Source organism: Corythoichthys intestinalis, chromosome 21 (assembly GCF_030265065.1).
Source record: "Corythoichthys intestinalis isolate RoL2023-P3 chromosome 21, ASM3026506v1, whole genome shotgun sequence".
NCBI classification, from domain to species: Eukaryota; Metazoa; Chordata; class Actinopteri; order Syngnathiformes; family Syngnathidae; genus Corythoichthys; species Corythoichthys intestinalis.
Window position 1 is genome coordinate 38,825,499 of NC_080415.1, and position 26,669 is coordinate 38,852,167.

At 40.6% G+C, this 26,669-nt stretch overlaps 2 protein-coding genes across 4 annotated transcripts in view; one reads left to right on the forward strand and one right to left on the reverse strand.

Moving 5' to 3' along the window:
- The window catches only part of unk (unk zinc finger), a 36,508-nt gene extending 12,014 nt beyond the window's left edge, over positions 1 to 24,494 (forward strand). For 2 of the 3 annotated variants that reach the window (XM_057826284.1, XM_057826285.1), the window contains exons 10-15: positions 524 to 707; positions 800 to 901; positions 1,336 to 1,521; positions 1,588 to 1,769; positions 3,086 to 3,346; positions 3,432 to 6,497. In XM_057826284.1, the coding sequence (XP_057682267.1) occupies positions 524 to 707; positions 800 to 901; positions 1,336 to 1,521; positions 1,588 to 1,769; positions 3,086 to 3,346; positions 3,432 to 3,593 (1,077 nt within the window). In that variant the 3' untranslated portion in view covers positions 3,594 to 6,497. Of the gene's footprint in view, positions 1 to 523; positions 708 to 799; positions 902 to 1,335; positions 1,522 to 1,587; positions 1,770 to 3,085; positions 3,347 to 3,431; positions 6,498 to 7,902; positions 7,972 to 23,808; positions 23,988 to 24,089 lie in introns of those variants that run through there. The other variant, XR_009061776.1, reaches the window with a different exon arrangement.
- The window catches only part of unc13d (unc-13 homolog D (C. elegans)), a 34,205-nt gene continuing 15,086 nt past the window's right edge, over positions 7,551 to 26,669 (reverse strand). The window contains exons 14-35 of the mRNA XM_057826283.1: positions 26,538 to 26,630; positions 26,368 to 26,468; positions 26,044 to 26,161; positions 24,260 to 24,381; positions 24,092 to 24,182; positions 23,954 to 24,010; positions 23,425 to 23,522; positions 23,313 to 23,364; positions 23,108 to 23,238; positions 20,580 to 20,697; positions 20,355 to 20,507; positions 19,769 to 19,864; positions 17,663 to 17,869; positions 13,616 to 13,690; positions 13,434 to 13,513; positions 13,252 to 13,366; positions 13,100 to 13,171; positions 12,943 to 13,026; positions 12,756 to 12,876; positions 10,288 to 10,411; positions 9,966 to 10,189; positions 7,551 to 7,957 (exon numbers count right to left, since the gene is read on the reverse strand). Coding sequence (XP_057682266.1) covers positions 7,845 to 7,957; positions 9,966 to 10,189; positions 10,288 to 10,411; positions 12,756 to 12,876; positions 12,943 to 13,026; positions 13,100 to 13,171; positions 13,252 to 13,366; positions 13,434 to 13,513; positions 13,616 to 13,690; positions 17,663 to 17,869; positions 19,769 to 19,864; positions 20,355 to 20,507; positions 20,580 to 20,697; positions 23,108 to 23,238; positions 23,313 to 23,364; positions 23,425 to 23,522; positions 23,954 to 24,010; positions 24,092 to 24,182; positions 24,260 to 24,381; positions 26,044 to 26,161; positions 26,368 to 26,468; positions 26,538 to 26,630 — 2,445 coding nt within the window. The 3' untranslated portion in view covers positions 7,551 to 7,844. The remainder of the gene's footprint in view (positions 7,958 to 9,965; positions 10,190 to 10,287; positions 10,412 to 12,755; positions 12,877 to 12,942; positions 13,027 to 13,099; positions 13,172 to 13,251; positions 13,367 to 13,433; positions 13,514 to 13,615; positions 13,691 to 17,662; positions 17,870 to 19,768; positions 19,865 to 20,354; positions 20,508 to 20,579; positions 20,698 to 23,107; positions 23,239 to 23,312; positions 23,365 to 23,424; positions 23,523 to 23,953; positions 24,011 to 24,091; positions 24,183 to 24,259; positions 24,382 to 26,043; positions 26,162 to 26,367; positions 26,469 to 26,537; positions 26,631 to 26,669) is intronic.

Genomic DNA, 26,669 nt, shown 5'->3' on the forward strand with positions numbered 1-26,669 from the left:
AACAAATACTCGAAGAAACAAAATTTGAATTTTTTTCTAATCGAATACTCAAGTCAATCGATTAATAGTTGCAGCACTACAGCAGAATGTGACAAAATCACAGCATGTGGCCACATGGCAAAAAAAATGCCACATAGCAAAAACATTTTGCCACATAGAAAAAAAAATTTTGCCACATGGCAAAAAAAAGGCCGCTTGGCGAAAAAATGTTGCCATATGGCGAAAAAAATTTGCCACATGGCAAAAAAAAAATGCCACATGGCAAATACCACTGTTGGTTCTCGCTGTCTCTCCAAAATCATGCCAGTCTTCATACTAGCTCTGCGTAAAACATGGCATCCTCCGGTCAAAACATGTACTAAATATGATAGAATTTTAAATCAGTGGCAATAATATATGTGTTTCTAACAACATATTTGAGTAAAAGGGTTAAGGTTTCATACATTTTGTATATAGAAGATTAAATGGATATTTTTCGCAACAGTGCTCCCATTTTGCTTTTTTCTCTTAATCTGTCCATCAGGATCTGTTGGTGTTTCTGCCTGTGGGCAGCCCTTTAAGTTTGTCCTCCAGCATCCCATCCAGTCTGGCTGCGACTCCGCCCAGCCCCGCCCCCCTCGGACCCGCGGGGACCAACGTGGCATCAGGCATGAATGCCAACGCCTTGCCCTTTTACCCTACCAGTGAGACTGTGGAGTCTGTTGTCGGTAGGTCAAAAGGCAAATCTGCACGTCAATCAGTGTGAGGATGAGATTGGAAAATAATCGTGCCGCACTTCCCTTTTTCTATAATATTGCAGAATCGGCATTGGATGATCTTGACCTGAATGATTTTGGTGCCTCGATATCGGAGAGAGGCTTGGAAAGTGCTTCAAGTCTGTCACGGGTTGGAGTTCGGCTAGGTAATTTACCATTTTTCTTACAATTACATTGACAAAATGGCATCACAGCGACAAGGCAGGGGTAGAAGAGGTGTAGAACACCAGTAGAAGAGCATCCGGTCCTTAGCAGGCGAGTAGAAGCAATGAATTATGCCAAGTCTGAAGATGACCCCCCAGAAAGAGGGGACATGGATTCGGGGGAAGAGGATTTAATCAACAATGGCATTGATCCCCTCCACGAAGGTAATAAAATGAAAAATAATATAGTCATTTATCATGAACAGACTAATATAGTGGAGTGCGTAGCTGGCGCCGATCTTGACAAGGAAAATAGGCGGTCGGAAAATATATCGACACGTTATTTCTTAGTACTTCGTGATACCGATGACATCATGTTAATGAGTATCGGTGCAACACTTGGTATACATACTATTTCTGTTTCTTGACTTTTATAGGTGAAACCCGACTTCAAAGCTCTGCTCCTGTCAACATCCCAGGGTCCTTTAGCACATCTGCTCCTTTTAGCTCCCCGTCACCTTCCCCCCCGATCAGACCGCGGACCTCCTCCCTCTTCTCCACGCATCTGCCCCAACCTGGCCAACAAGAAAGCCCTTTCCTGGGACCGTCCCATAGCTCCTTAGGTGAATGAAACATCACCCCGATGCTTGGCGTGTTGTCCACAACTGAGTTTGATCTTTGCTCCGTAGGTCTGAATGGTATGAGCAGTAACATCTGGGAGCACTTCCCATCAGGCCAGGGATCCCCTGGAACACCCCCAGCGCTGATGCCCTCCAACCCCTGCGCGGAGACGTCCAGGCTCAAACAAGAGCTCGAGGAGGCTCACCGGGCGCTTAAGCAGTGGGGGCACAGTTGGAGACACACAGCTCAGGTAGGTGACAGCTTTGCGAGTGTTTACAGAGAGACCACAAGAATCAAAAGTGGTATTTGCCATGTGGCATTTTTTTGCTATGTGGCAAAATGGATGTTGTCATGTGGCATTTTTTTTTGCCATGTGGCATTTGTTTTGCCATGTGACAAAATTGATTTTGCCACGTGCAATTTTTTTTTTTGCCATGTGGCAGACTGGAATTTGCAATGTGGCATTTTATTTACAATGTGGCTTTTTTTTTTGCCCAATGGCAAAATCGATTTTGCCATGTGGCAAAATTGATTTTGACATGTGGGAAAATCGATTTGGTCATGTAGCATTTTTTTTGCCATGTGGCAAAATTGATTTGGCCGTGTGGCAAAATTGATTTGGCCATGTGGCATTTTTTTGCCATTTGACAAAATTAATTTTGCCATGTGGCAAAATTGATTTGGCCATGTGGCATTTTTTTTGCCATGTGGCAAAATGGATTTTGCCATTTGGCTTTTTTTTTTCTCATGTGCCAAAATGGATTTTGCCATGTGGCAAAATTTATTTTGACGTGTGGGAAATTTGATTTGGTCATGTGGCAAAATTGATTTGGCCATGTGGAAAAATTGATTTGGACATGTGGCATTTTTTTTGCCATGTGGCTAAATTGATTTTGCAATGTGGCTTTTTTTTTTTTTTTTTTTTGCCATTTGACATTTTTTTGCCACGGGGCATTTTTTTTCCCCATGTGGCAAAATTGATTTTTTTTCTTCCATGTGGCAAAATGGATTTTGCCATGTGGCATTTTTTTGCCATTTGGCATTGTTTTTGCCATGTGGCATTTTTTTCGTCATATGGAAAAATTGATTTTGCAACGTGCCATTTTTTTTGCCATGTGGCAAAATGAATTTTGCCATTTGACATTTGTTTTGCCATGTGGCAAAATTCATTTTGCCATGTGGCAATTTTTTTGCCATGTGGCATTCTTTTTTGCCATGTTTTTTCTCTTTGTGAATTGACAGTTTCGTTTTCATGCCTCCGGCGCAATCGATCAGCCCCGTGCAACTATACTGTAATTGAGCACTAGAGGCAGCAACACGAGCACAGGAAAGATAGGCAGGTGGACAAGATATTGACCTATAAAAACCAACAGTGAGAGCAGCGCGCCTTCAGATGGGTGCTGCACACTCTTGTATAGTTGGTGGCGGTATGCGCCTGATAGTTGCTCGCAATCCGCCATTAAGCTAAGTTTTGGACTTTTTGAGCTTCTGTTTGTTAAGCTTCTGTTTACAGTTGGTTTGATGGTGTCAAATCCAATTTAATGCTGATTAATAATCGTGTTGCAGTCATGGGCCTCACTGAAAGCAGACGCGGAAGAGTCACGCGCCCACGCGGGACGGTTGGCCACGGAGGCCGAGAGAACCAGGCAGGCGGATGAGGTGGCGCAAAGACAATCTTCTCTACTGGAGGAAGCGCTGGAGACCCTGAGGAGCGGGGAAAACCCCCATCGATCGTTACACCAACTCCAGATGTTACACAGGCTTCCCTTAGAATCCGTCCTCAGTCTGCAAGCACAACTATGTAGCTGCCTGCAAACTGTAGAACAGGTATAAATACATACATAAATACATTTCAATTCATCTTAATTGTTGTTCCAGGATCTGCTTGACAAGTCCATTCCTTTGCGTTTAGGCGATGTACAAGAAGCAGAAGCAGTGCTGTGTTTCGTGTGGAGAACAGGGCTCTGTCTCCTTGTCGTGCGGTCACGGACTACGTTGCGAGAGCTGCTCCACCTCCACAGAGTGCCCTCTGTGTTCCGAACCAACATTGGAACAGCAGCAGCAGCTCTCTTGACCCATTGGACCAGTCAGAACCCCCACAAGCACTGAATACACATGGGAGATTCCATAGCAGTCCAGTTCTGATTCCACAACCACCAGCCGTAGATCAACATTCCAGACTTTGACGAGGTTGTTTTTTACTTTTTACTGTAATGCAATCACAGAAGATTCCTGAAAGGCAACCCTTTCATACATAGCAAAAATCCAGGAGTAATTGAAGTACTCCCATATCGGTTTGTAATTGGCAAAAGGTGCCGTTAGATGACAGCAACACATTTTACCATATCAGGTAAAGCTCATTCCAAAATGAGGCTAAACCTTATTTTCTTACCACAGGGGTGTCAAAGTGATCCAAAATTTATAAGAAGTGACTCGTAAGTATCTTAAAATGACACGGAAGTGACGCAAAACTAACTTATTGCCTACCTTTGACAAAAATAGACATCCAGTTCACTTAATCTGGAGGTAGTGGCTGTGAATGTTCATTTTTTAGTGCCATTGACGGTGTTGGAAATCCAATCCATTTCGACTGGGTGGAGCAAATGGACATTAACATTAATGGTGATTGATAAACATGACCAATAGGGGTTCTAAGATTGAGCCCTGTGGAACCCCTTTGACGTGTTTAACTCCAACGCTGCCTGCCCTCTTAGTCTAAATGAATTAGGCGTCTTGTGCCGTCAATGTCAGCCAGTTAACCTATTTGGATAAAAATAAGCTAGTCTGGCCCACATGAGATCTAATTGCCCCAAATGTGGCCCATGGACCAAAATGAGTTTGACACCCCTGCCTCAGCACCAAGATGGCTGCAAAGGATTAGATTTAGCTTCAGCCTGAGCACAAAAATGGCAAACATGAGTTTTTAAGTGACCTATGAAGGACATTTGCACAAAAAAAATCTGCAAAGAGGCAAATTCCGAAACGCCAAACTTGTGACTAAAGGGGCTTCAGTGCGCTCGCAGTTTTTTAAAAGAGTCATATTTTCCACTATTACTAATTCGAGATGAGATGTTCATAGCTGCTCCTAACCAGCAACACTGTTATTTACACATACTTGCACTGCTGGGCAAAAGTATTGGCACCCCTGCAATTCTGTCAGATAATGCTTAAGTTCTCCCAGAAAATGGTAGCAATTACAAATGCTTGGGTTGTGATATCTTCATTTATTTTGCTTGCAATGAAAAAACACAATAGAGAATGGGGGAAAAAATTAAATCAAGATAATTTTACACAAAACTCTAAAAATGGGCCGGACAAAAGTATTGGCACCCTTTGAAAAATCATGTGATGCTTCTCTAATTTGTGTAATTAACAGCACCTGTTACTTACCTGTGGCACATAACCGGTGGTAGCAATAACTAAATCACAATTGCAGCCAGTTAAAATGGATTAAAGTTGACTCAACCTCTGTCCTGTGTCCTTGTGTGTACAACATTGAGCATGGAAAAAAGAAAGAAGACCAAAGAACTGTCTGAGGACTTGATAAGCAAAATTGTGAGGAAGCATGGGCGATCTCAAGTCCATCTTCAAAGACCTGAGTGTTCCTGTCTCTACCGTTTGCAGTGTCATCAATAAGTGTTAAAGCCCACGGCACCGTGGCAAACCTCCCTAGATGTGGACGGAAAAGAAAAATTGACGAGAGATTTCAACGAAAGATTGTGTGGATGGTGGATAAAGAACCTCGACTAATATCGAAACAAGTTGAAGCTGTCCCGCTGTGGCACTCTATGGTAGGATATCCAGGAAGGCCCCACTTCTGATCTAGAGACATAAAAAGTTTGCCAAAACTTACCTGTGAAAGCCAAAAACATTTTGTAAAAATGTTCTCTTGTCAGATGAGACAAAAGTAGAGCTTTTTGGGAAAAGGCATCAACATAGAGTTTACAAGGAAAAAAACGAACACGGTCCCCACAGTCAAACATGGCGGAGGCTCACTGATGTTTTGAGGTTGCTTTGCTGCCTCTGGAACTGGACTGCTCGACTGTGTGCATGGCATTATGAAGTCTGAAGAGTACCAACAAATTTTGCAGCATAATGTAGGGTCCAGTGTGAGAAAGCTGGGTCTCCCTCAGAGATCATGGGTCTTCCAGCAAGACAATGACCCAAAACACACTTCGAAAAGCACTAGAAAATACTTTGAAAGAAAGCACTGGAGACTTCTAAAGTGGCCAGCAACGAGTCCAGACCTGAATCCTGTGGAGAGATCTGAAAATGGCACCTTTCAAATCTCAGAGACCTGGAGCAGTTGGCCAAAGAAGAATGGTCTAAAATTCCAGCAGAGCATTGTAAAAAAAACTCATCAATGGGTACCGGAAGCAGTTGTTCGCAGTTACTTTGTCTAAAGGTTGTGCTACCAAGTATTAGGCTGAGGGTGCCGATACTTTTGTCCGGCCCATTTTTGGAGTTTTGTGTAAAAAGATCATGTTTATTTTTTTTTCCATTCTCTCTTGTGTTTTTTTATTGCAAGCAAAATAAATGAAGATATTACTACCAAAGCATTTGTAATTGCAATTATTTTCCGGGAGAAATTGAGCATTATTAGACAGATTTGCAGGGGTGCCAATACTTTTGGCCAGCACTGTATTTCCAAATCAAGTGACTATTTCTGCAGAGCTGTCAATGCATCAGTGGAGATTTCAAAATTATGAATTAATTTGGAAAGATGTTTTGAATTACATTTTTTGGTAATTGCTAACAACAGGTTAACTTGCCGGTGACACTTTCATACAGTACGTTTTGTGCATCCTTTCTGTTCAAATGTTTTTTAATGTTTACAAAATTGATGGATGACTGACATTTTTGTTAGTGTTGCACCGATATCAATATTAATATGAGTATCGGTACTGAAGGAATTCGGCCCCCCCGCCAAGCCGCCGGAACAGCGACAGCCGAAGCAGATGGCGTTCCGCCGGCGCATCCCCATCATGTCGGCCGGGAGGGCCAAACCCCGCGCCTTCATTCCAGCGTTAACCCTTTGTACTGACTCCATTTTGAACAGTTTAAAGAAAGCTCACCGGGAACAAGTTGACAATTTATTTGTCGACAATGGTCAAAAAGCAAGACAAAGAAAGACGACGGAGAGGCAATGTTAGATCCAGGGTCAGCAAAACAACGGCTACTTCAAAATATCCCTGAGAAGCGACACTTGCTAGTTAAATGTTCAGTCGTTTGAAAGCTGCGGTGGAGTGGGCCGGGCGTAAGGCGTGCCTGGGTGTTGTCTTGGGATTATCCTTCTGTGGCAGGTTTGGGCGGTCAAGTTCACGTTTCATCTTTCGTGGTTGCCACGGCAACCTGACGCATGTCTTGACGTCTCAGGCGCTTAGCTATCAACTTGTTATCTTGGTAGGGCGAGGGTGTTCTGACCCCACCGAAGAGTCCCTGAGCATTGCCTCTCTGTCGTCTGTTTTTGCTTTGCTTTTTGACCATCGTCGACGAATAAATTGTCAACTTGTTCCCGGTGAGCTTTCTTTAAACCGTTCAAAATGGAGTCAGTACAAAGGGTTAACGCTGGAGTGAACGCGCGGGGTTTGGCCCTCCCGGCCGGCTTGCTGGGAACGCCATCTCGTTCGGCTGTCGCTGTCCCGACGGCTTGGCCGGGGGGCCGAATTCCTTCAGTATCGATACTGCAATAAGGACGTGGAAATTCGGGTTACGTCGCCAGCTTAGGAACGGAACTTGTTCATAACCCGGAGACTACCTGTATTTTAAAAAAAAAACATGCTCTCAGTACAGTATCGGCCGATACCACATAGTCGTGTATCGGTATCGGGAGACAAAAAATGTTATCAGTGCAACACTAGTTTTAATATAATAACCAAATCGCGAGTTGTACGTAGTTTCTTATCCAATTAAATTGTACAGTACATAGCTACAGCCAAAGGGGGGCAACATAGAGCTGGTACATGTTTTACTGAATTTGTCGTTTTCAAACTTTGCAAATAGCTACAAAACAATTTTTAAAAATTTGAATAACTACAATAGGCAACCTCTATTAAAATACTCAGGTTTCTCTAAGAAGAATGCATATGTTCACAATCATGTTAAATATACTTGCGTAGTCTTTCAAATGACATTTATTTAATCTGTTCTAGTTTTTGTTCATATTTTCCCAATGAAAGCTTGTAGTCATTTCATCATAGTTTTAACATATTCTGTATATTGACAATTTTATTGCACTGATCAGACATAGCATCAGGAAGTAATCCAGTGTTTGGTTAAGAATGCATCTAGTTCATTAAAGCAAATTGTATATTTTTCGATGACGTTATGGTTGACATCTCTCCTTGGACTGTTTCTGTCTTTGTCTCCTTTTCTTCACAAAGGCTTGTATTTCCCGCTCGCCCTTCCTGGACTCCAGCAACTTCAGGATGCTGCTTTCTGGGAATAGAAACGTAAAGAAAGATTGCAACCAAGTCAGATGGATACTGTTAATACTTAAGTATAATTTTTCAATCATCAGTATTTGAACAAAAAGTTATTACAGTTAAGGTTGATCGTCTCATGTCAAGTACTCGTAGTATGCTGGTAGGAAATTCAAATATGAACAGTAGTATAAAATACGTACTTTTTTTTCATAGTTTGGCTGGGCCTGCAATTTATACTTAGGAGCAACTTTAACATGTTTTTGGATAAATAAATAAATTTAAAAAACACGAAGTACACATACGCGGTGGTCAAAAAGTGTCGTTGCATGTAATTGACTTTCTTAATTATGATTTCAAAATTAGTTTTCCGGTAAAATATTGTCTTTCAAAAATTTAAAGCAATAAAACAACAAAAATGTAATATTTACGTAAAATAAACACTAAGTTGTTTTTTTTGCTTTTGAGCAAGAATAGAGACTGTTTTAGGTCCATATCTATAAAGAATTTGGGGATTTAAGCATTTATTCACAAGAATTTTCACCTGAAAAGCTCTGCTTACATCGGGCGGCCACTAGCTACATTCACTGACTAGCATTGTACTTCGACATAATTACGTAAAATAAACGCTAACTGCACGGTTTTTTGCTTTAAACCAAGAGTCAAGACTGTTTTACGTCCATACCTATAAAGAATCAGGGATTTAAGCACTAATTCACAAGAATTCTCACCGGAAAAGCTCTATTTACATCAGGCGGCGGCTAGCTACATTCACTAACAGACTGGTATTGTACTTTGACATATTTAAGCAAAATAAACGCCAACTGCAAGTTTTTTTTTTTTTTTTTTTTTTTTTTTTGCTTTTAACCAAGAATCGAGACTGTTTTACATCCATATCTATAAAGAATTTGGGGATTTAAGCATTTATTCACATGAATTTTCATTGGAAAAGCTCTGTGTACATCAGGCGGCCGCTAGCTACAGTCACTAACAAACTAGCACTGTACTTCCACATATTTACGTAAAATAAATGCTAACTGCACGTTTTTTTGCTTTTAACCAAGAATCGAGACTGTTTTACGTCCATATCTATAAAGATTTCGGGGATTTAAGCATTTATTCACAAGATTTTTCACCAGAAAAGCTCTGTTTACATCAGGCGTCCGCTAGCTACATTCACTAACAGACTAGCATTGTACTTTGACATTTAAGCAAAATAAACGGCACCTGCACGTTTTTTTTTTTTTTTTTCCTGCTTTTAACCAAGAATCGAGACTGTTTAACATCCATATCTATAAAGAATTTGGGGATTTAAGCATTTATTCACAAGAATTTTCATTGGAAAAGCTCTGTGTACATCAGGCGGCTGCTAGCTACACTCACTAACAGACTAGCATTGTACATCCACATATTTACGTAAAATAAATGCTAACTGCACGTTTTTTTGCTTTTAACCAAGAATCGAGACTGTTTTACGTCCATATCTATAAAGATTTCGGAGATTTAAGCATTTATTCACAAGATTTTTTGCCGGAAAAGCTCTGTTTACATCAGGCGTCTGCGAGCTCCATTCACTAACAGACTAGTATTGTGCTTTGACATATTTAAGCAAAATAAACGCCAACTGCACGTTTTTTTTTTTTTTTTTTTGCTTTTAACCAAGAATCGAGACTGTTTTACGTCCATATCGATAAAGAATTCAGTGATTATTCACAAGAATTTTGAACGAAAAAAGCTCTTTGTCTGTGATTCCACTCAGTCAGCTTTGACAGCGTCGCCAACAATGCAGGCCCCCTATTTATTGGCCTCGCGCCCCATGTCCCGTCAAAACATTATGAAATCTATGCTAGATTTGGCCTAGAACTCTGTAGAAATGGCATCTTCTGGTTGAGTTTCTAGTTGCACATATTTTATCCTATCATCTAAATGATGTCTAAACTGAGTAGAAGCCATATTTTTTTCCATGTGCAACCTCAGTACATTTTAATGGAACAATCACACAACTCAAAAGACATTGCTCATACCGTTATCTTTGGGATGTATCAGAGGTAAGCGCATTTGGGCTATAGGGGCATCTGGATGAAAGCCCAGTCCGTCTGTTTCTTCCCCTCCTCCTGCTACACCGGGTATATCTTTGAGGGACAGGAAGGCTTCGCCTTCGAAGTCATCCGTTGTCAAGGTGTCATGGTCGAGCACCGTCACGACCAAGCACGCCCCTGGAGACTGGCACTGATCCAGTCCAACTAGGCTGCAGTGTGATGGAGAAAGGTGAAGAGTTCAAGCGGGTCTGCGCAATTGCACATCAGATATTTTTTGAATAATACGAATTTCAGTGAAGTAACTTACAACTCAAAGGCCTCATCAAAGAGAGGGTTTAGATCACAGCTTTTTATCTGAGTGCAACACGGTTCTATTAGAGGGAAGGTGTGGAAGGGCTCCAGACACAATTGCACGTATGGATCACTTAAACCTGTGGAACGTGGAGGAAAAGATATACAAAGACTGCAAATAACTTCTTGATTCTTATTCCATCTTGACTGGAGGGGCGAATGAATGAACATTCAAATAGATAAATCAAGAAATACCTAGAGTTGCCCTTAACTAGCTTTAAAGAAGGGGTTAAAGGTCAACTTTCGAGTAGCTATCCCTGAAAAGCTTAAACAGGCTTTGTAATGGTCTTTACTAATTTCGTGTTATGTTGCTTTTGCTTTCCCTCAGAAGTTTGTAGTTTTAAAAACGTGTTTTACTGTAGTGTGTGATCATTCTAAAACTAGAAACTGCAATTTCTGGAGAAATTACTCTGGGTCTTTGCTGTGCGGAGATACAGATTTTAGCCCCGCCCAGGTTGGTTTGGGGACATTTCGGGGACAATGTCAGGACACTTCCCTTTGATTTGGGGACATTTTGGGGGCGTGTCCTGGTCATATCAGGTCATTTGGGGACATTTGGGGGCGTGGCCTGGTCACCTCAGGACATTTGGGGGGGGTCCTAATCATATCAGGTAATTCGGGGACATTTGGGGGCGTGTCCGATTGATAACTGGTCATTTCCTGTTGATTTGGGGACATTGGTCTTTTTGCCATTGAAAATGAATGGGAAAAAATTTGGACGTCCATGGCCGTCAATGGCATCGACTTACACAGGCGTCAATGAAATCCAAGTACATTGCCATCAATAGAATGGACAAACATGCCCGTCAATGGCATTAAACAAAGTCAATGTCATTGGAAATGAATGGGAAAGTTGAATGTCCATGGCCGTCAATGGCATCACCCTCTATAAGCGTCAGTGGAATCGGGGACATTTGGGGGACACGTCCTATTGATATCTGGTCATTTCCTATTGATTTGGGGACATTGGATTTTTAGCCTTTGAAAATGAATGGGAAAAAATTTGGACATCCACGGCCGTTAATGGCATCGACATCAATATGCGTCAGTGGAATCCAAGTATATTGGCATCAATAGAAATGACATGGCTGTCATTAGCCACGTTTACATGCTGACTTTTATTCATACCGATTCAAATCATTCCGAATGGAAATTTCACATCAGCTGTTTACATGTCACTTCATCTATTCCGATCCAGCGTTTACATGTGACTGCCTTTATTCCGAAAGGACGTTTGACAACTGCCGTCTGACATGCGCAGATTAATCAAAACAAAGCGTCACGTTGCAAAACATGGAGATCGATCGTCGGAGTGCTGCTGTTTTAACTTTAACCCACTTGTTGTGTTTGTGGGGTCGTATCCGCTTCTGCTGTTTTGCTCTTTTGCCTTGTAGTAGCCGGTTTTCCACCGGTTTCTAATCTGGTCAACACTCCGGTCTATTCCGGCTTCGTGTAACCTCTCGTGAACTTTTTTAAATAGTTCACTGTTCCTCGTTTTACGCCCGTCTAAGCGAGCAATTATATTCAATTCTTTTAAAGTTTGAATTAAATACAATCTTTCCGCCTGACTCCAATTAGGTGCGCTGTGCTTGGAAGCCATGTTGCAAGTGACGTTACTTACGTCACAAAGTGACGTCACCACGTCAGTACGGAGCATGTGCAGAAAGAACGCAACCAGAGACCATTTCGCTTCCCTGTTTACATGATATAATTTTACTTCTAATCGGTTTGGGAAAAGGAATATTCCACCTCTGTGAATCAGAATGAAATTCCATTCGGTTTGGGCCTGTTCATTCCGAATGAGGTGTTTATATGGAACACATTTATTCGGTTTGAACAAATATTCTGATTGTAATTGGAATATTTGGCTCCATGTAAACGTGGCAAATGACATCTGTCTAAATTGGCCTCAATACAAAGTTAATGCCATTGGAAACGAATGAGAAATTTGGACGTCCATGGCTGTCAATGGCATCGACTTACATATGGCTCAATGGAATCAGAGTACATTGGCATCAATAGATCCGACATACATGGCTGTCAATGGCATCAATGTAATGTACATTTTATTGGAAATTCCCAAATTTTGTACACAACTTTTATGCCCCTCACCGTCCCAGAATTTTTGATGTCCAAATTATGTGATTTGGTCAAAAATTGTAGGACTAGATGCATGTTGAAAATTTGTTGGGGTTTTTCTTTTCGAAAAATGGCGTTTACGGGCAAACGGAAAATTTTTCGGGGTCGTTCGAAAAATTCCCCGCGTCGCGTGAAAATTCCGATCGTTTCGATATTCGAACGGTGCCGATCGGTCAAACAGTTCAAGCTGTGCGGCGCGCCGAAGAAATCCCATTCAAAAACAGAATAACACAACAAATCTAGTGACAGTTGCAGACTTGTTTTGGGTTTTCTGTTGAATTTCACCATTGGAGTCCATAGGTAGTAGGTTGACCGCATTCAACACTTCAACTCTAAGCCTTTGGTCCGATCTGTTGTAGGACGCGAGAAGGGTGATGGCGCCGTATTTCTCGCCCGCAATCACTCTCTACGAGAGAAAGTCAATCAATTGATCATGATGCTTCAAATGGACGGTGATGAAATGCGATCTCACCTGCTCCCAGATTTTGCCTTCTAGGAACTTCTCCACAAGCTGGTGATTGCTCAGCGAGTATTGAGTAAGATAGGCTTTGAGACTCTGCAATCAAAGATGTGATCATTCAGTCGAAACGGTGTCTCGGCCTCTCTTGTCTACAGTCAGATGTCCTCACTTTGTAGTCATCAGAGTGGAGTGTGTTCAATGAGAGGCCGTTACCCTCACCGTGGAAGCACTGTTCCAAGCACTGAAATCAATATCGCGAGAAGCTAAGTCAACATTTTATTTTAACGTGCCCACAACACTGCGCAGAAGACATTCACTAACCTGCAGTGTGTACAGCAGCCTTTGAGAGAAGATCATGAGTCCATCCTGCTCCGAATGCTCAGCAGCCATCTGATGGATGATCTTCACAGAGTTGTTCCACAACGGAGTGAGAAGACTTTGCGCGGGAGATAAAATTAAGTCACGCTGGATTCACTCAGCGCCATTTCTCGAGGCTCAGTCACCTGTTGAAATTCTCTTCAACCAAGTTTTCGTTCATGTAGTGCAGTTCTTTTTCCAGGTAGCGCATGAGAGGGGTCACGGCCTAAAATACATTTAAAAATGATTAAAATACTGTACTCTTAATTTTGCTCTGACAAATGACAGCAACTGTGGATTTAAAAAAAAAAAAAAAAAAAAAACGTACGTCTTCTGTGGATTGGGAGGGAATCCGCTTCCTGGTTGACATTCCTCTGACATAAATTTCAATGTCTGTATTCAGCTGAAAATACAGTGAGAGTGTTTACATTCATGACTAATATTCATTCAGCTTAAGTTTGACGTTGAGAATAGCGTACAGCACGGATGCTATTTTTAGACCGTGACGTCGCCACCGTAACCCGAAAGTGAGTAAACAAACACAACACACGCCCTCACATACAACTCATGTTATTACTGCTTGTTTTCCGCCGGTAATCTTTCAAAAAAGAACATGCCGAGAAACACTGCTGCTATGGAACTTGTAGAAATGACTGTAGACATATGAAGGATGTTTTCTTCATATGTTTCGACACCTAAGCCATCTCTTTAACTGAACATTTGTATGTTCTGCCGCATCTTTACCAGTGAATTTAGTGTCAGGGACATCATTTTCGGACAGAATTGGTAGGTTTAGCTCAATAAACATTTCGTTGGTACACTATTTACTAGAGATGCCAATCGATCGGGTCCGATCACGTCATTTTCAAAGTATCGGAACCGGCAAAAAAATATCGGACATGCCTTTTTTTAATATGTATATATATTTTTTTTTTAATTAAATCGTTTTCTAATTGTATTTAACGTTACAGACATAATATGTTTCACTCATCCTGAGTCTTTAGGCTTAAGGTAGGGTTATCAAATTTATCCCGTTGACGGCGGTAATTAATTTTTTAAAAAATTTATCACGTTAAAATATTTAACGCAATTAACGCATGCACTGCACGACCCACTCACACATTGTCGCGTTCAATCTGTAATGGCGCCGTTTTACCTATATATAGAGCTAAAAGGCAGCGTAAAATGAGTAGAGTGAATTTTGGCAGCTGTTGGAGCCTTTTTTTAATTGGCTAAAGCCTTACAATCCCTCTCCCTACGATTAGAAATATCGTGGGAAGCAATGTGGGGAAGAAAGGTAGTAATTGATCTTTTTTTTAACACCCTATGTTATTTCCCAACGCAGAGAAGATATATCAATTGGTACCACTACGCACAGTCATCGTTGCACTTCCCATCAGAAAAGTTAAATGGCTACAGTATCATTTACTGAAAGCTCAACAAATACACTAGATGACTATATTTAGTCACAATATACAAAGTCACAAGTCTTTCTATCCGTGGATCCCTCTCACAGAAAGAATGTTAATAATGTAAATGCCATCTTGAGGATTTATTGTCATAATAAACAAATACAGTACTTACGTACTGTATGTTGAATGTATATATTCGTCCGAGTTTTATTCATTTTTTTCTTAATGCATCGTCATAATGTTTATGATCGGGAAAAATTATCGGGAATGATTGGAATTGAATCGGGAGCAAAAAAAAAAGCAATCGGATCGGGAAATATCGGGATCGGCAGATACTCAAACTAAAACGATCGGGATCGGATCGGGAGCAAAAAATGATCGGAACAACCCTACTATTTACATTCATTTAGCATTAGTGACGCAAGCTTTACCCGCCCAGCCACAATTGCTAACGTCATGAATATTAATGAGCAAAAGTGACGTGTTGCGTGCAGTATGCCGTATGCCATTGGAATTTAGACACCAAAATGTTATTCAAGAATTAAGTGTATAAATCACCAATGTCAGGACAATAAAATTCAATACCAATTGTTTGGATGCCGTTTAGAGATTTGCTGATATTGTAGAGTGCCACAATTTGATTTAGATCCGATTCAAGGAGTTCTGATCAATATAATAAAATTGAAGTTGCAGTTCACTTAAAACACAAAAAACAAAAAAAAACATACATTTTGAACAATGTTGTTGCTGAAACATTTCAGAAATTTGTTGAAAAGAATGTCGTTCAAAAGGTCAACTGAGTACCATAATTTTCGGACTATAAGCCGCCACCCACTAAATTTGATACGAAAACGGCATTTGTTCATAGATAAGCCACACCGGACTTTAGACAAGTTTCCTGCATAAAACATGGGCGGCGCCATCTTTGACATTTTCTGCTACAGACAGAACAACATGAAGTGCAGTTGAAGTAAGTGGTGTGTAGACAGTGTAGTTAAACTGCAAAATCAAACCAGAGGAACCCAAGGAATCTCCAAAAATGGATTCAGCACGACGTAGATGAGGCTCCAACTTTCTGTGCTGTGCGTGGTTGTGTCAACTCCTGGATAAATATGTGGTTGAAGTAGGGTTGTTCCGATCATGTTTTTTTGCTCCCGATCCGATCGTTTTAGTTTTAGTATCTGCTGATCCCGATATTTCCCGATCCGATTGCTTTTTTTTTTTGCTCCCGATTCAATTCCAATCATTCCCGATAATTTTTCCCGATCATAAACATTATGACAATGCATTAAGAAAAAATGAATAAAACTTGGACGAATATATGTAACCCCTTTTTCTTTGTTTGCTGCGATTTGGAGCGTCGAACTCCTGGACTCTGCGTTGTGTTGTGTTTTAATTTAGTTCCAGGAGACGTGGATGGTTTTCGACTTTTTATTGTCTGCATAAAACACGCACACGATGCGAGCTGGTCACTCACAGGCCTCGCCACAACATGCTTTGCTGATGACAAATTACAACTGGCATGAACAATATATATAATAAGCAATAATTGTACCTGCATAAAACACGCACACGATGCGAGCTGGTCACTCTCACAGGCCTCGCCACAACATGCTAAAGAATAATTGAAAATGGTTAGCTCTTTGGCGCTAAGCTAATAGCGACTTAGCAATGCTATCCAACTCACCTTTGCTGATGACAAATTACAACTGGCGCCATCTGCGGCGTGCCCAGCTATTTATAGTCACCACATGAGTTGGGGGCGCTATTGTGCCTTCTAATGTGGACAAGTGGAATCACACATATCCATAATAACTCTGTTACATATATACATTCAACATACAGTACATAAGTACTGTATTTGTTTATTATGACAATAAATCCTCAAGATGGCATTTACATTATTAACATTCTTTCTGTGAGAGGGATCCACGGATAGAAAGACTTGTGACTTTGTATATTGTGACTAAATATTGCCATCTAGTGTATTTGTTGAGCTTTCAGTAAATGATACTGCAGCCATTTAACTTCTGCCCAAATGCATGATGGGAAGTGCATCCATCACTGTGCGTAGGGGCACCAATTAATATATCTTCTCTGCGTTGGGAAAGAACATAGGGTGTTAAGAAAATGATCAACTTCTACCTTTCTTCCCCACATTGCCTCCCACGATATTTTTAATTGCTGAGAGAGGTATTGTAAGGCTTTAGCCAAATAAAAAATGGCTCCAAAGGCTGTCAAAATTCTCTCTACTCATTATACGCTGCCTTTTAACGCTACCTATAGGTAAAAAGGCGTCTTTATAGATTGAACGCGACAATGCGTGAGTGGGTCGTGCAGCGCATGCGTTAATTGCGTTAAATATTGTAACATGATAAATGTAAAAAATATTAATTATCGCCGTTAATGCGATAAATTTGATAACCCTACCTTAAGCTTAAACTAAAGACTCTGGAAGAGTGTAACACATTATGTCTGTAACGTTAAATACAATTAGAAAACGATTTAATTAAAACATATATATATATATTCTAAAAAAGGCATGTCCGATATTTTTTTGCCGATTCCGCTACTTTGAAAATGACGTGATCGCCGATCGATCGGGACGTCTCTAGTTGAAAGTGCAACCAGCTACAGGTGTGGCTCGCTGCTCGATGTCATAAGCATGCGTTCATGCCCATGACAGTTCCATGTCATAATTATGACGGTCTTATGACATCGCTGTCAAATAAAGTGTTACCTATCACCCCAAATAAGCCGCACTGAACTGTAAGCCGCAGGATTCAAAATGAGGAAAAAAAGGAGTGCCTTATAGTCCGAAAATTTCGGTATATTAACTATGAGTGGGATTATGTTCTGATAGGTGGGCGTGTTTGCAAGGGTGTTTTTTTGATAGCGTGCCTACGCAATTGATTCTAAAAACTAAGAAAGGCCACAGAGAAATATGAACGACATCTACTCACTTTTTTGCTCAGCGTGTCCAAAGCGGAACGAATCTCCCGATCGAGAACGCCCTGAGCTTGTTGCACCTGTGACGGCAGAGTGTTGTGGAACTGACTTTCCCCGATAACGTGTTGGGTGCGTTCCCGAAGCCCGGCCCAGTTCAGCTTTGTGGGAAGCCGTGCCAGGACAGATCGCAGGTACTCCAGGTCGTTCACCACAACACATAGCTAGAGAAGGACAAAAAATTAATTGGTTATCGACTGTATGCTTTAAGTACCGTATTTTCACGACCATAAGGCGCTCCTCAAAGTAAAAATTTGCGCCATATAATGTGGTGCTCCTATTGTTTGGACTGAGTACCAAAATGTGTCTGTCTGATTGAGCAATTTTGGAAAAGGTGGACATAAGTGAGAGCGGCATGGAAAACTTAAAGGGAAAAAGAAGGTTACGTGTGATAGGGGGCGTGCCCCCAGTAGCTATAAAGTTCCAGTGTGGGCGTTAGGCTAAACAACATTGAGAAGGGTACTGATGTGTTTGATGGAGACCTAGCCCAGCTGTTTATTTCGGATACATGAGATCAGGACTTTGATGGATTTGTGTATTGATTATGATTGATGCATAGACTTCATAATAATATTGACGGGTCAGATTCGACCTTCACGACGCCACACCTTCAGGTAGGGGGCCATCCCACAATCCGCTTCAGTTATTCGCAATTAGTTGCAGCGACACATGCAGCGATCCAACCCCGGATTTATGTTGAAAAAGTACGAAAACTGTACCGCATACAAACAGGAAGGATTGTCTTAGGAGGGATTGGTTCAAGGATTCAAGGTAATAATTATATTTTGCGTTTTTTCACAAGAATTTTTAACATAAAAAAGTCTTTGTTGTAAGACTGCCGCCACATTGTCTAACAGACAAGCATCATTCTTTGACATATTTACGTATTTGCTTTTAACTAAGAATTGAGACTGTTTTACGTCCATATCTACAAAGAATTCAGGCATTTAATCATTTATTTACAAGAATTTTCACCAGAAAGCTCTGTTTACATATGGCGGCCGCCACATTGACTGACAGTCTAGCATCGTACTTCGACATATATACATAAAATAAATGGTAACTGCCCTTTTTTTTTTTTGCTTTTGACTAAGAATCGAGACTGTTTTACGTCCATATCTACAAAGAATTCAGGGATTTAAGCATTTATTCACAAGAATTTTCAACGGAAAAGCTCTGTTTACATATGGCGGCCGGCACATTGACTGACAGACTACCATCGTACTTCGACATATTTATGTAAAATAAATGGTAACTGCACTTTTTTTTTTTTTTTTTTTTTTTGCTTTTAACAAAGAATCAATACTGTCTTACGCCATATCTACAAACAATTCAGGGATTTAAGCTGTACCGCATACAAACAGGAAGGATTGTCTCAGGACTTTTTTTTCGAGGATTCAAGGTAATTATTATATTTTTTGTACCATGCATGCATTTTGAAACGTGGAGTTCAATGAGAGAAATTAGCCGCTACTGCATTGGCAACAGACAGACGGACTAGCATCGTACTTCGACATGTTTACGTAAAATAAATGCTAACTGCCCGTGTTTTTGCTCTTTTAACAAGGTATTGAGACTGTTTTACGTCCATATCTATAAAAAATTCAGGGATTTAAGTATTTATTCACAAGAATTTTCAACGGAAAAAGCTCTTTGTCAGGGATTTCACTCGGTCAGCTTTGACGGCCACGCAAACAATGCAGGTCCCCTATTAATACACCCCGCGCATTCTAGCGTGCATGCTAGGGTGCATGCTAGTGTATATTTTTCATGCGTTTCCCAATAGTGGGGTGCACCTTGTGTGTGTGTGTTCAATACAAAAATATCACCTGAAAAAGAGTCAGGGCCTTTTAATACGGTGCACCCTACAGTAGTGTTGCACCGATATGGCACTAAAACGACATCATGGGTAGGGCGACTGATGTTTGGAAACTAGATCCCAAAGAGTACTTATTGCGCAGCATCAGTTGTTAACCCTAGCGCTCCCCGATACCGATGACGTTGGCACCAGTGCAACACTATTTTAAAGTTGTTGTTTTTTTTTAAAGTAAGACATCACCTACCATGTTAATGGCACTTCCGTGGTCAGAGTTTTCTGCGAGCATCCTGACTCTCTCCTTCAGACTGTGACAGTAAGTCACTACAATTTTACACACATCCTACACCCAAAGAGAAAAAAATACGCATCAGTCAACATTCGACTCACCTTTTGGCAAGCATCCCTTTCATTCAAGTGTGAAATATCATATGTTTAAAGCTCTGAAGGCTAAAGATAAAATGATGTCAAGGGCTTATACCATCACTGGTACTCGCCTGTGACTGTGTCTATAATGTGACCCCAAAAAAATGTTAAATAAACCCTAGTATTGTGTTAGGACCGGAATTGACCCGTTTTCAAATTTCCGTATACAAAAATCAATGGTACTTTTGACATACCCAAACGTGAAACCATTGTTTTCGGGTCAATCTTGACCGGAAAACAGAAAAACTGCAAAGGTTTATTATTTTCAGGCCAAGTTAATTTACAGATCAAATGTAATTAACTAGCAAAAATATGGGCTGATTTCTATCACAAGACAATGGTTAATGTATGAATCATTTTGAAACTCCCTTCGCAGCACTTTTGTTGGACTGTAGTGCATACGACACCTCTGTGATTTTGACCATGAGCATGAATGCCTCCTCAGGGTCGGGCCATGACATCTGTTCCCACAGGTCGCAAACTGGCTGGATGCAAGCCACCAGATCCACTGCTGAGGAACTGTGTTTTACAAGCGTGCCGCCGGAGTGCAGGGGCTGTAGCTGGAAGTCATATTTCAAATGTATCACCGTAAAGCTCAAGCGTTCTCAACTGCATCTTGACACAGGTGGTACCTGATCAACCTTCACAGCTCTTTCCACTCTGTTCATGGTGGTGTTGAACATCTGGTTGAGCCAGTAAGGCTGAGCCTCTCTGAAGCTCACGTGAAAGTTTGTCAGCTTTAGTAAACCCCTGAAATGAAATCATTGGAATTAGAGTTGTCCGATAATGACTTTTTAGCTAATATCCTGATATTGTCCAACTCCCAAAATCCGATACCAATATATGCAGGCCTGGACTTAACATATTATGGCTAATTCTATTGTCATGCCGCACTGGATGCTTTAATAATGATAAGTGTTCAAACATTAATATTACTTTTCTTAGTGACTGTTTCTTTCTGGGAGCGCAGTAGTTACAGTGCCCTCCATAATTATTGGCACCCCTGGTTAAGATGTGTTTTTTAGCTTCTAATATTTTTTTTTGAATTCAAATAATATGGGACCTTAATGGGAAAAAAAGAGAAAAATCCATCCTTCAATACAAGTGCATTTATTCAGTGGGGAAAAAATCCCACATAAAGAAATAATTATTTGACATCAAATAATGTGTGTCACAATTATTAGCACCCCTGGTGTTAATACTTTGTACAACCCCCTTTTGCCAACAAAACAAGGTCTGGGGACTGAGATGGCCATGGGAGGAGCTTGATTTTGTGTCTGGTGAACCATTTCTGTGTAGATTTGGCCATATGTTTGGGTCATTGTCTTGCTGAAAGACCCAGCGACGACCCATCTTCAGCTTTCGGGCAGAGGGCAACAGATTTTGATTTCAAATGTCCTGGTATTTCAAAGCATTCATGATGCCATGCACCCTAACAAGGTTCCCAGGGCCTTTGGAAGCGGAACAGCCCCACAGCATCACTGACCCACCCCCATAATTCACAGTGGGTATGAGGTGCTTTTCAGCATGCGCATCTTTTGTGGCACGCCAGACCCACTTAGAGTGTTTGGTTCCCAGGCTTCAACTGGGACCGTGTGCTTTGGTCAGATGAGACCAAGATTGAGCTTTTTGGAAGTAACACACATCATCACGTGTGGAGGAAAAATGGAACAGCTCATCAACATTAACACCTCATCCCCAACGTGAAGCATGGTGGAGGGAGCATCATGATTTGGTGCTGTTTTGCGGCCTCAGAGACTGGACAATGAATTCAAAAGTTCATCAGGATGTTTTGCAGGAAAACCTGTGGCCATCAGACAGTTGAAGCTAAAAAGAGGATGGATGATGATCCAAAACACAGAAGTAAATCAACTTCAGAATGGTTTCAGAAGAACAAGATACACGTTCTGGAGTGGCCAAGTCAAAATCCAGACTTGAACCCCATTGAGATGCTGCGGCATGACCTAAAAACAGCGATTCATGCCAGACATCCCATGAATCTGACTGAACTACAGCAGTTTTGTAGAGAAGAATGGGCAAAGATTAGTCCTGATCGATATGCCAGACTGATCTGCAGCTACAGAAAGCGTCTGGTTGAAGTTATTGCTGCCAAAGGGATGGGCCACAAAATATTAAATGTGAGGGTTCACTTATTTAATCCCCCCCCTTATCATTGTTTGCATACTATCCTCATTAAAATATGAAAACCTATCAATGTTTGGGTGGTTTTAATTAAAGCAGCCAGTTTTTTCATCTGTGTGATTTTGACAAAGATCAGATCACATTTGATGGTGATTTATGCAGAAATGTGAGAAATTACAAAAGGTTCAGATATTTTTTTCATACCACTGTAAAAAAAAAAAAGTAAATACATGAAGATATCACAAGAGAACAATTGGCTAACTTGCATAGCAAAAGTCCCCTAGCTTAAATGCTATATAATGCTACTGTTTACCAGATAGTTCCAAGTGCGCACCAGACAGTTTAAATTTATTTCATTTCTGTCGATGTCCTTTTAGGGGCTCTGTAATTTTTTAATCATTTATTGTTCATTTAATTTTTTACACCATGAATGCAAATTGCTCATATAACAAATCCCAAAAATCTTGGTTTGGAGACATCTAAAAGTATAACTGCTGTGCTAAGCTGTGACCAGCCATTGCACAAAGGCAGACAGCTTCTACATTCACTTTGAGTTAAACATGCATAGTGGCCCAAAACCAGTGTTGAGATTATCCGATATCATTTTAAAATGCTTTTATCGGCAAATACCAGCGGCTACCTGATAATATCAGACAACTTTAATTGGAATCAATTTGAGCTCTTTCTTGTCAAATCTATGTCGGAAAATGCTTTAAAAAAACATGGTGTCACGACAGTATCGGCTGACACGACACAGTAACACTGGTTGCTATAAACTGGCAGAAAATTGGCAAATGTGCATTTGCAAGCCTACTAATTTTAAGTAATCTAATACCACTTCCTTTTAGAATGCAGTTAATTGTGTAAGTCCTGAGAGGAAGGACATTTCACAAAGGGAATTATTTCAGTGGTACTATGTTTGAATTGACTCACATGCCTCCTGAAAATGGATGCTTTTGATACATCTATTAAAAAGAAGAACGGTGAAACAATAACAATAGCAGTTCTGTTTTCTGACCTCTTCTGTAAGAAGGCCTTTTCTTTGCGGATGGCTTGTAGGCTCAAGTAAACAGGAAACAAGCTGTTGGCTAGATTCTGATCAATACGACCCTCCATTTGCGATAAGGTTTCTCTCACTTCTGTAGCAAGCTATTAGAAGGAGAGTAGTTAGCAAGGTGACATCAAATGAAGAGAAGCCCAAACTGTTAGTCCCATTTACTTACCAGAGAGTCAAACTTCTCGTAGACTTCGGTAAACACATCCACTTGTACTGCACTATATCATTATATACACAATAAAGCTAAAGTTCCCACATCATAAATCACTTTTACTTACCTGACAAACGTTCGGTTCCAGACATCCTTGTTGATTTTAATGTCATCTCTTACTTCGTCAATCAACCTGGATAAAGCGTTAATGATCTCGGGAAGTTCCTGTGTGAGGGAGGGGCAAGTGTAGAAACTCTCGTCAGAACAATTATTGATACATTTTTCAGGAAATCATTCTAAGATATTCTACAAAACAACTAATTAACAGTAAAACAAGCTATCTTCATCCTTCTGCTGTAAGTACAGGGTGGGGCAGAGCAAGTTGCTTATTTAAATTTGGCGCCCTGAAGCGATGGTTGCTCTGAGGATGATAGGGATGAGCTTATTTTAGAGGGTGGGGCTTAAAGTTTGGTTCTTAATGTGCGTTATTTATTCTGTTTTTATTTTTCAGGAATCCCAGAGAGCATCATGGAGTGGACTATGTTGGAACGGGCGTTTGCTGTCGAGGCATTTCTTATCAAGCGGTCGCTCAATCGTCACAACGCAACGTGCATTCCGCAGACATTTCAATATTGTCCCCGAGAAAATGTGTTCACCTTCGTCATTGGCTGGTGCAAACCTTTTTTGTTGGTAAACCACTCTTGTGTGCCTGTCTGTTAGAAAATAACAAATTCACATCAAAAAATTGCATTTCTACATTCGGTATGATTAAAATCATTCTTGTTATTACAGACCTGTACCGCGTCAGCCACCTCGTCATGCAGTTCAAAATCAGCCGGGTTCATTTTCTGGAAGGCTTGTGTCTTGCAGATCTGGACTAAGATTCTGGAATGACGAGCGGGGAATTTGTTGAAGGTACAGTACATGACATGATCATGCAAAAAAGAAGAAAAAAATAGGACCTGAGCAACATGTGTAATTTTGGAGTCTCACTGCTTGTTGGGGGGAAGACATCCCTGTATTTTGACACCAGATGTAGTCCATAATGCAGAAAACCATGAAGAGAATCACCAAGTTCTTGTTTCTGTTAACATACAATAATGCAAATATCCATATACATACGGTTATATATTTATAATCTCCCGATACGATTTGCGATAGTTCAAGTTCTTGTTTCTGTTAACAGACAGTAATGCAAATATCTGTATACATAGCGTGATATATATATATACATACACCCTATACGCTGTATACAACATAACTTCATATGTTGCTCACACAACATAATTAATGATGTGCATTTAAAAAAATATATATATATATATTTTATTAGGCCTGCACAATATATTGTTTGAACATGTGCGCAATAGTCCCATTGCAGGACATGCAATAGTTTTTTTGCTGGGTTGTTTGTTTTGAACATGTAAACTTTTGTTTTACTTCATAAAAGCAGCAAGTGTGCAGAGACATGGCCTCCTAGATCCCTATATATATAAGATCCCTTAGCCTGGATTAAACGGTATTGCATGAATACAGGTAGTTGAACTTGACATTTTAATGGTCCTTCGAGCCGGATTGCAATTTACCCGACGTTTCCAAATCACAAATCACAAGCCTGTCCTATAGAATAAAATTATTTGCAACTAAGATGAATAATCAACCAAATGTTATTTTGGCTTCTACAAACTGAATATTAATAATTTACCCCCACCCCCCACCCCACCCCCCGCTGTTATTAAACATTGCGGGAGGTTGTCTCGTTCAAAAGTAGATCTTGGAGCAAAAAAAAAAAAAAAAAAATGAACACCCTTGACATAGACACTATTCTAGTGGAAAATGTTGGTAAAGGTGGAAAAGCGCTATATAAGTATAACACTATAACCATAACCATAGCAACCTGTTAGTTCTTTAATTAAAGCGATCTATTGGGTTAGCATATCGATAACCTATTGGGATATCATGATATATCAGCATATCGATATATTGTCACACCTCTACTATATGTTCATATACACATTATGACTGTACCACACATTGGCTAGTCTGTTGTACATTGAACTTGTGCATACATACATGCATGCATGGGGAAGGGTCGTGGCCCTGGGGTGGCACCCAAGTGGCATCTCCATTCGCCTGCGGGACTATCACATGCTAGATGGGAATCCCGCATGACTAGGTGAAATTAGACACACTCAAGTAGGAAGCCTCGGTGTCAGGATTAGCTAAGAGACAGCATAGAATAGGATGCCAACATACTCACATTCACAAGGGATTCACACAACACTGGGTTCTAGACCACATGGATGATTTAGGTACACTTCACCCCTTCCAAATCACTTATCTCTCAGACCCCTTCCTTGGTTATCAGGCCCCCACATGGTGTAAACCGGAAATACAACTAGCTAACGAGATCTCCAACATACTCATAGTAAGAGTAGGCGATTCATGTATTTCTTGTTGTATGTGCTTTTTCTGTCTCTCTCTCCCTCTTTTCTTTTGCTCCCCCATAGCCCCTTCCTGTTCGCTGCTTTCTCTTAATAAACAAGGTACGTTGAATGATCACAATGGATGTATTTCATACTCCTATGTGATACATTAAAACTATTCAGATCAATTGGACACTCAGATCTCCATTCTCTGTGTCAAGCAGCTTAACAGGACAGGTTTTAAAAAAAAAACAAAAAAAACTTGTGCATACATGCAGAGAAAAAGTAAAATTGTGCTTGTTTATCTGTTACTGACTTACCTGTTGGTGGGGCAACGACTGTTGATGCCAGTGGTACTCCACACAAGTTAACTGTTGTAACAGCAAGGAAGAGTCCACCCCGATGCTTTGGTACAGTTTACTGTATGCCACCCACTTCCTGTAATGGATGCACACCGTTTTCCCCAAATGTTGAAAATAACAAACATCACCGGAAGGAGAAACTGTGGATTCTCTTTAAGTGTTTTTGCAATTTCCTGGCCTGAAATTCACATTTCGTCATTCCGATGCGGCAAAATAACAAGATACGGCCTCTACACTTGCATGGGTAGAATGTTGTGATTATAATGTTACAATGTTGCTTACGCCAAGTCTTGCAGAAAAGGTGAGAGGTCATTCTGAGTAGCGTAATGCTCCAGAAGCATCTGAGCCTCGCCACACAATTCCCCTTTCCAAGGAGCGGTACTCTGAGAGAAATGTCATACGTAAGTACTACATATTTGCATCACTGATATTAGATTCATTGTTTGAAAGACCTTTTGCTTGGAAATGTAAGACAAAACAAACTGTTGCAGGATACCGCAGTAGTTGATGTAAGCGCTCCGACCTGGGCTGAGTGTGTCATCTCTCTGCCAATGGCATGAAAATAATAGTCGAGATTCCAAAGA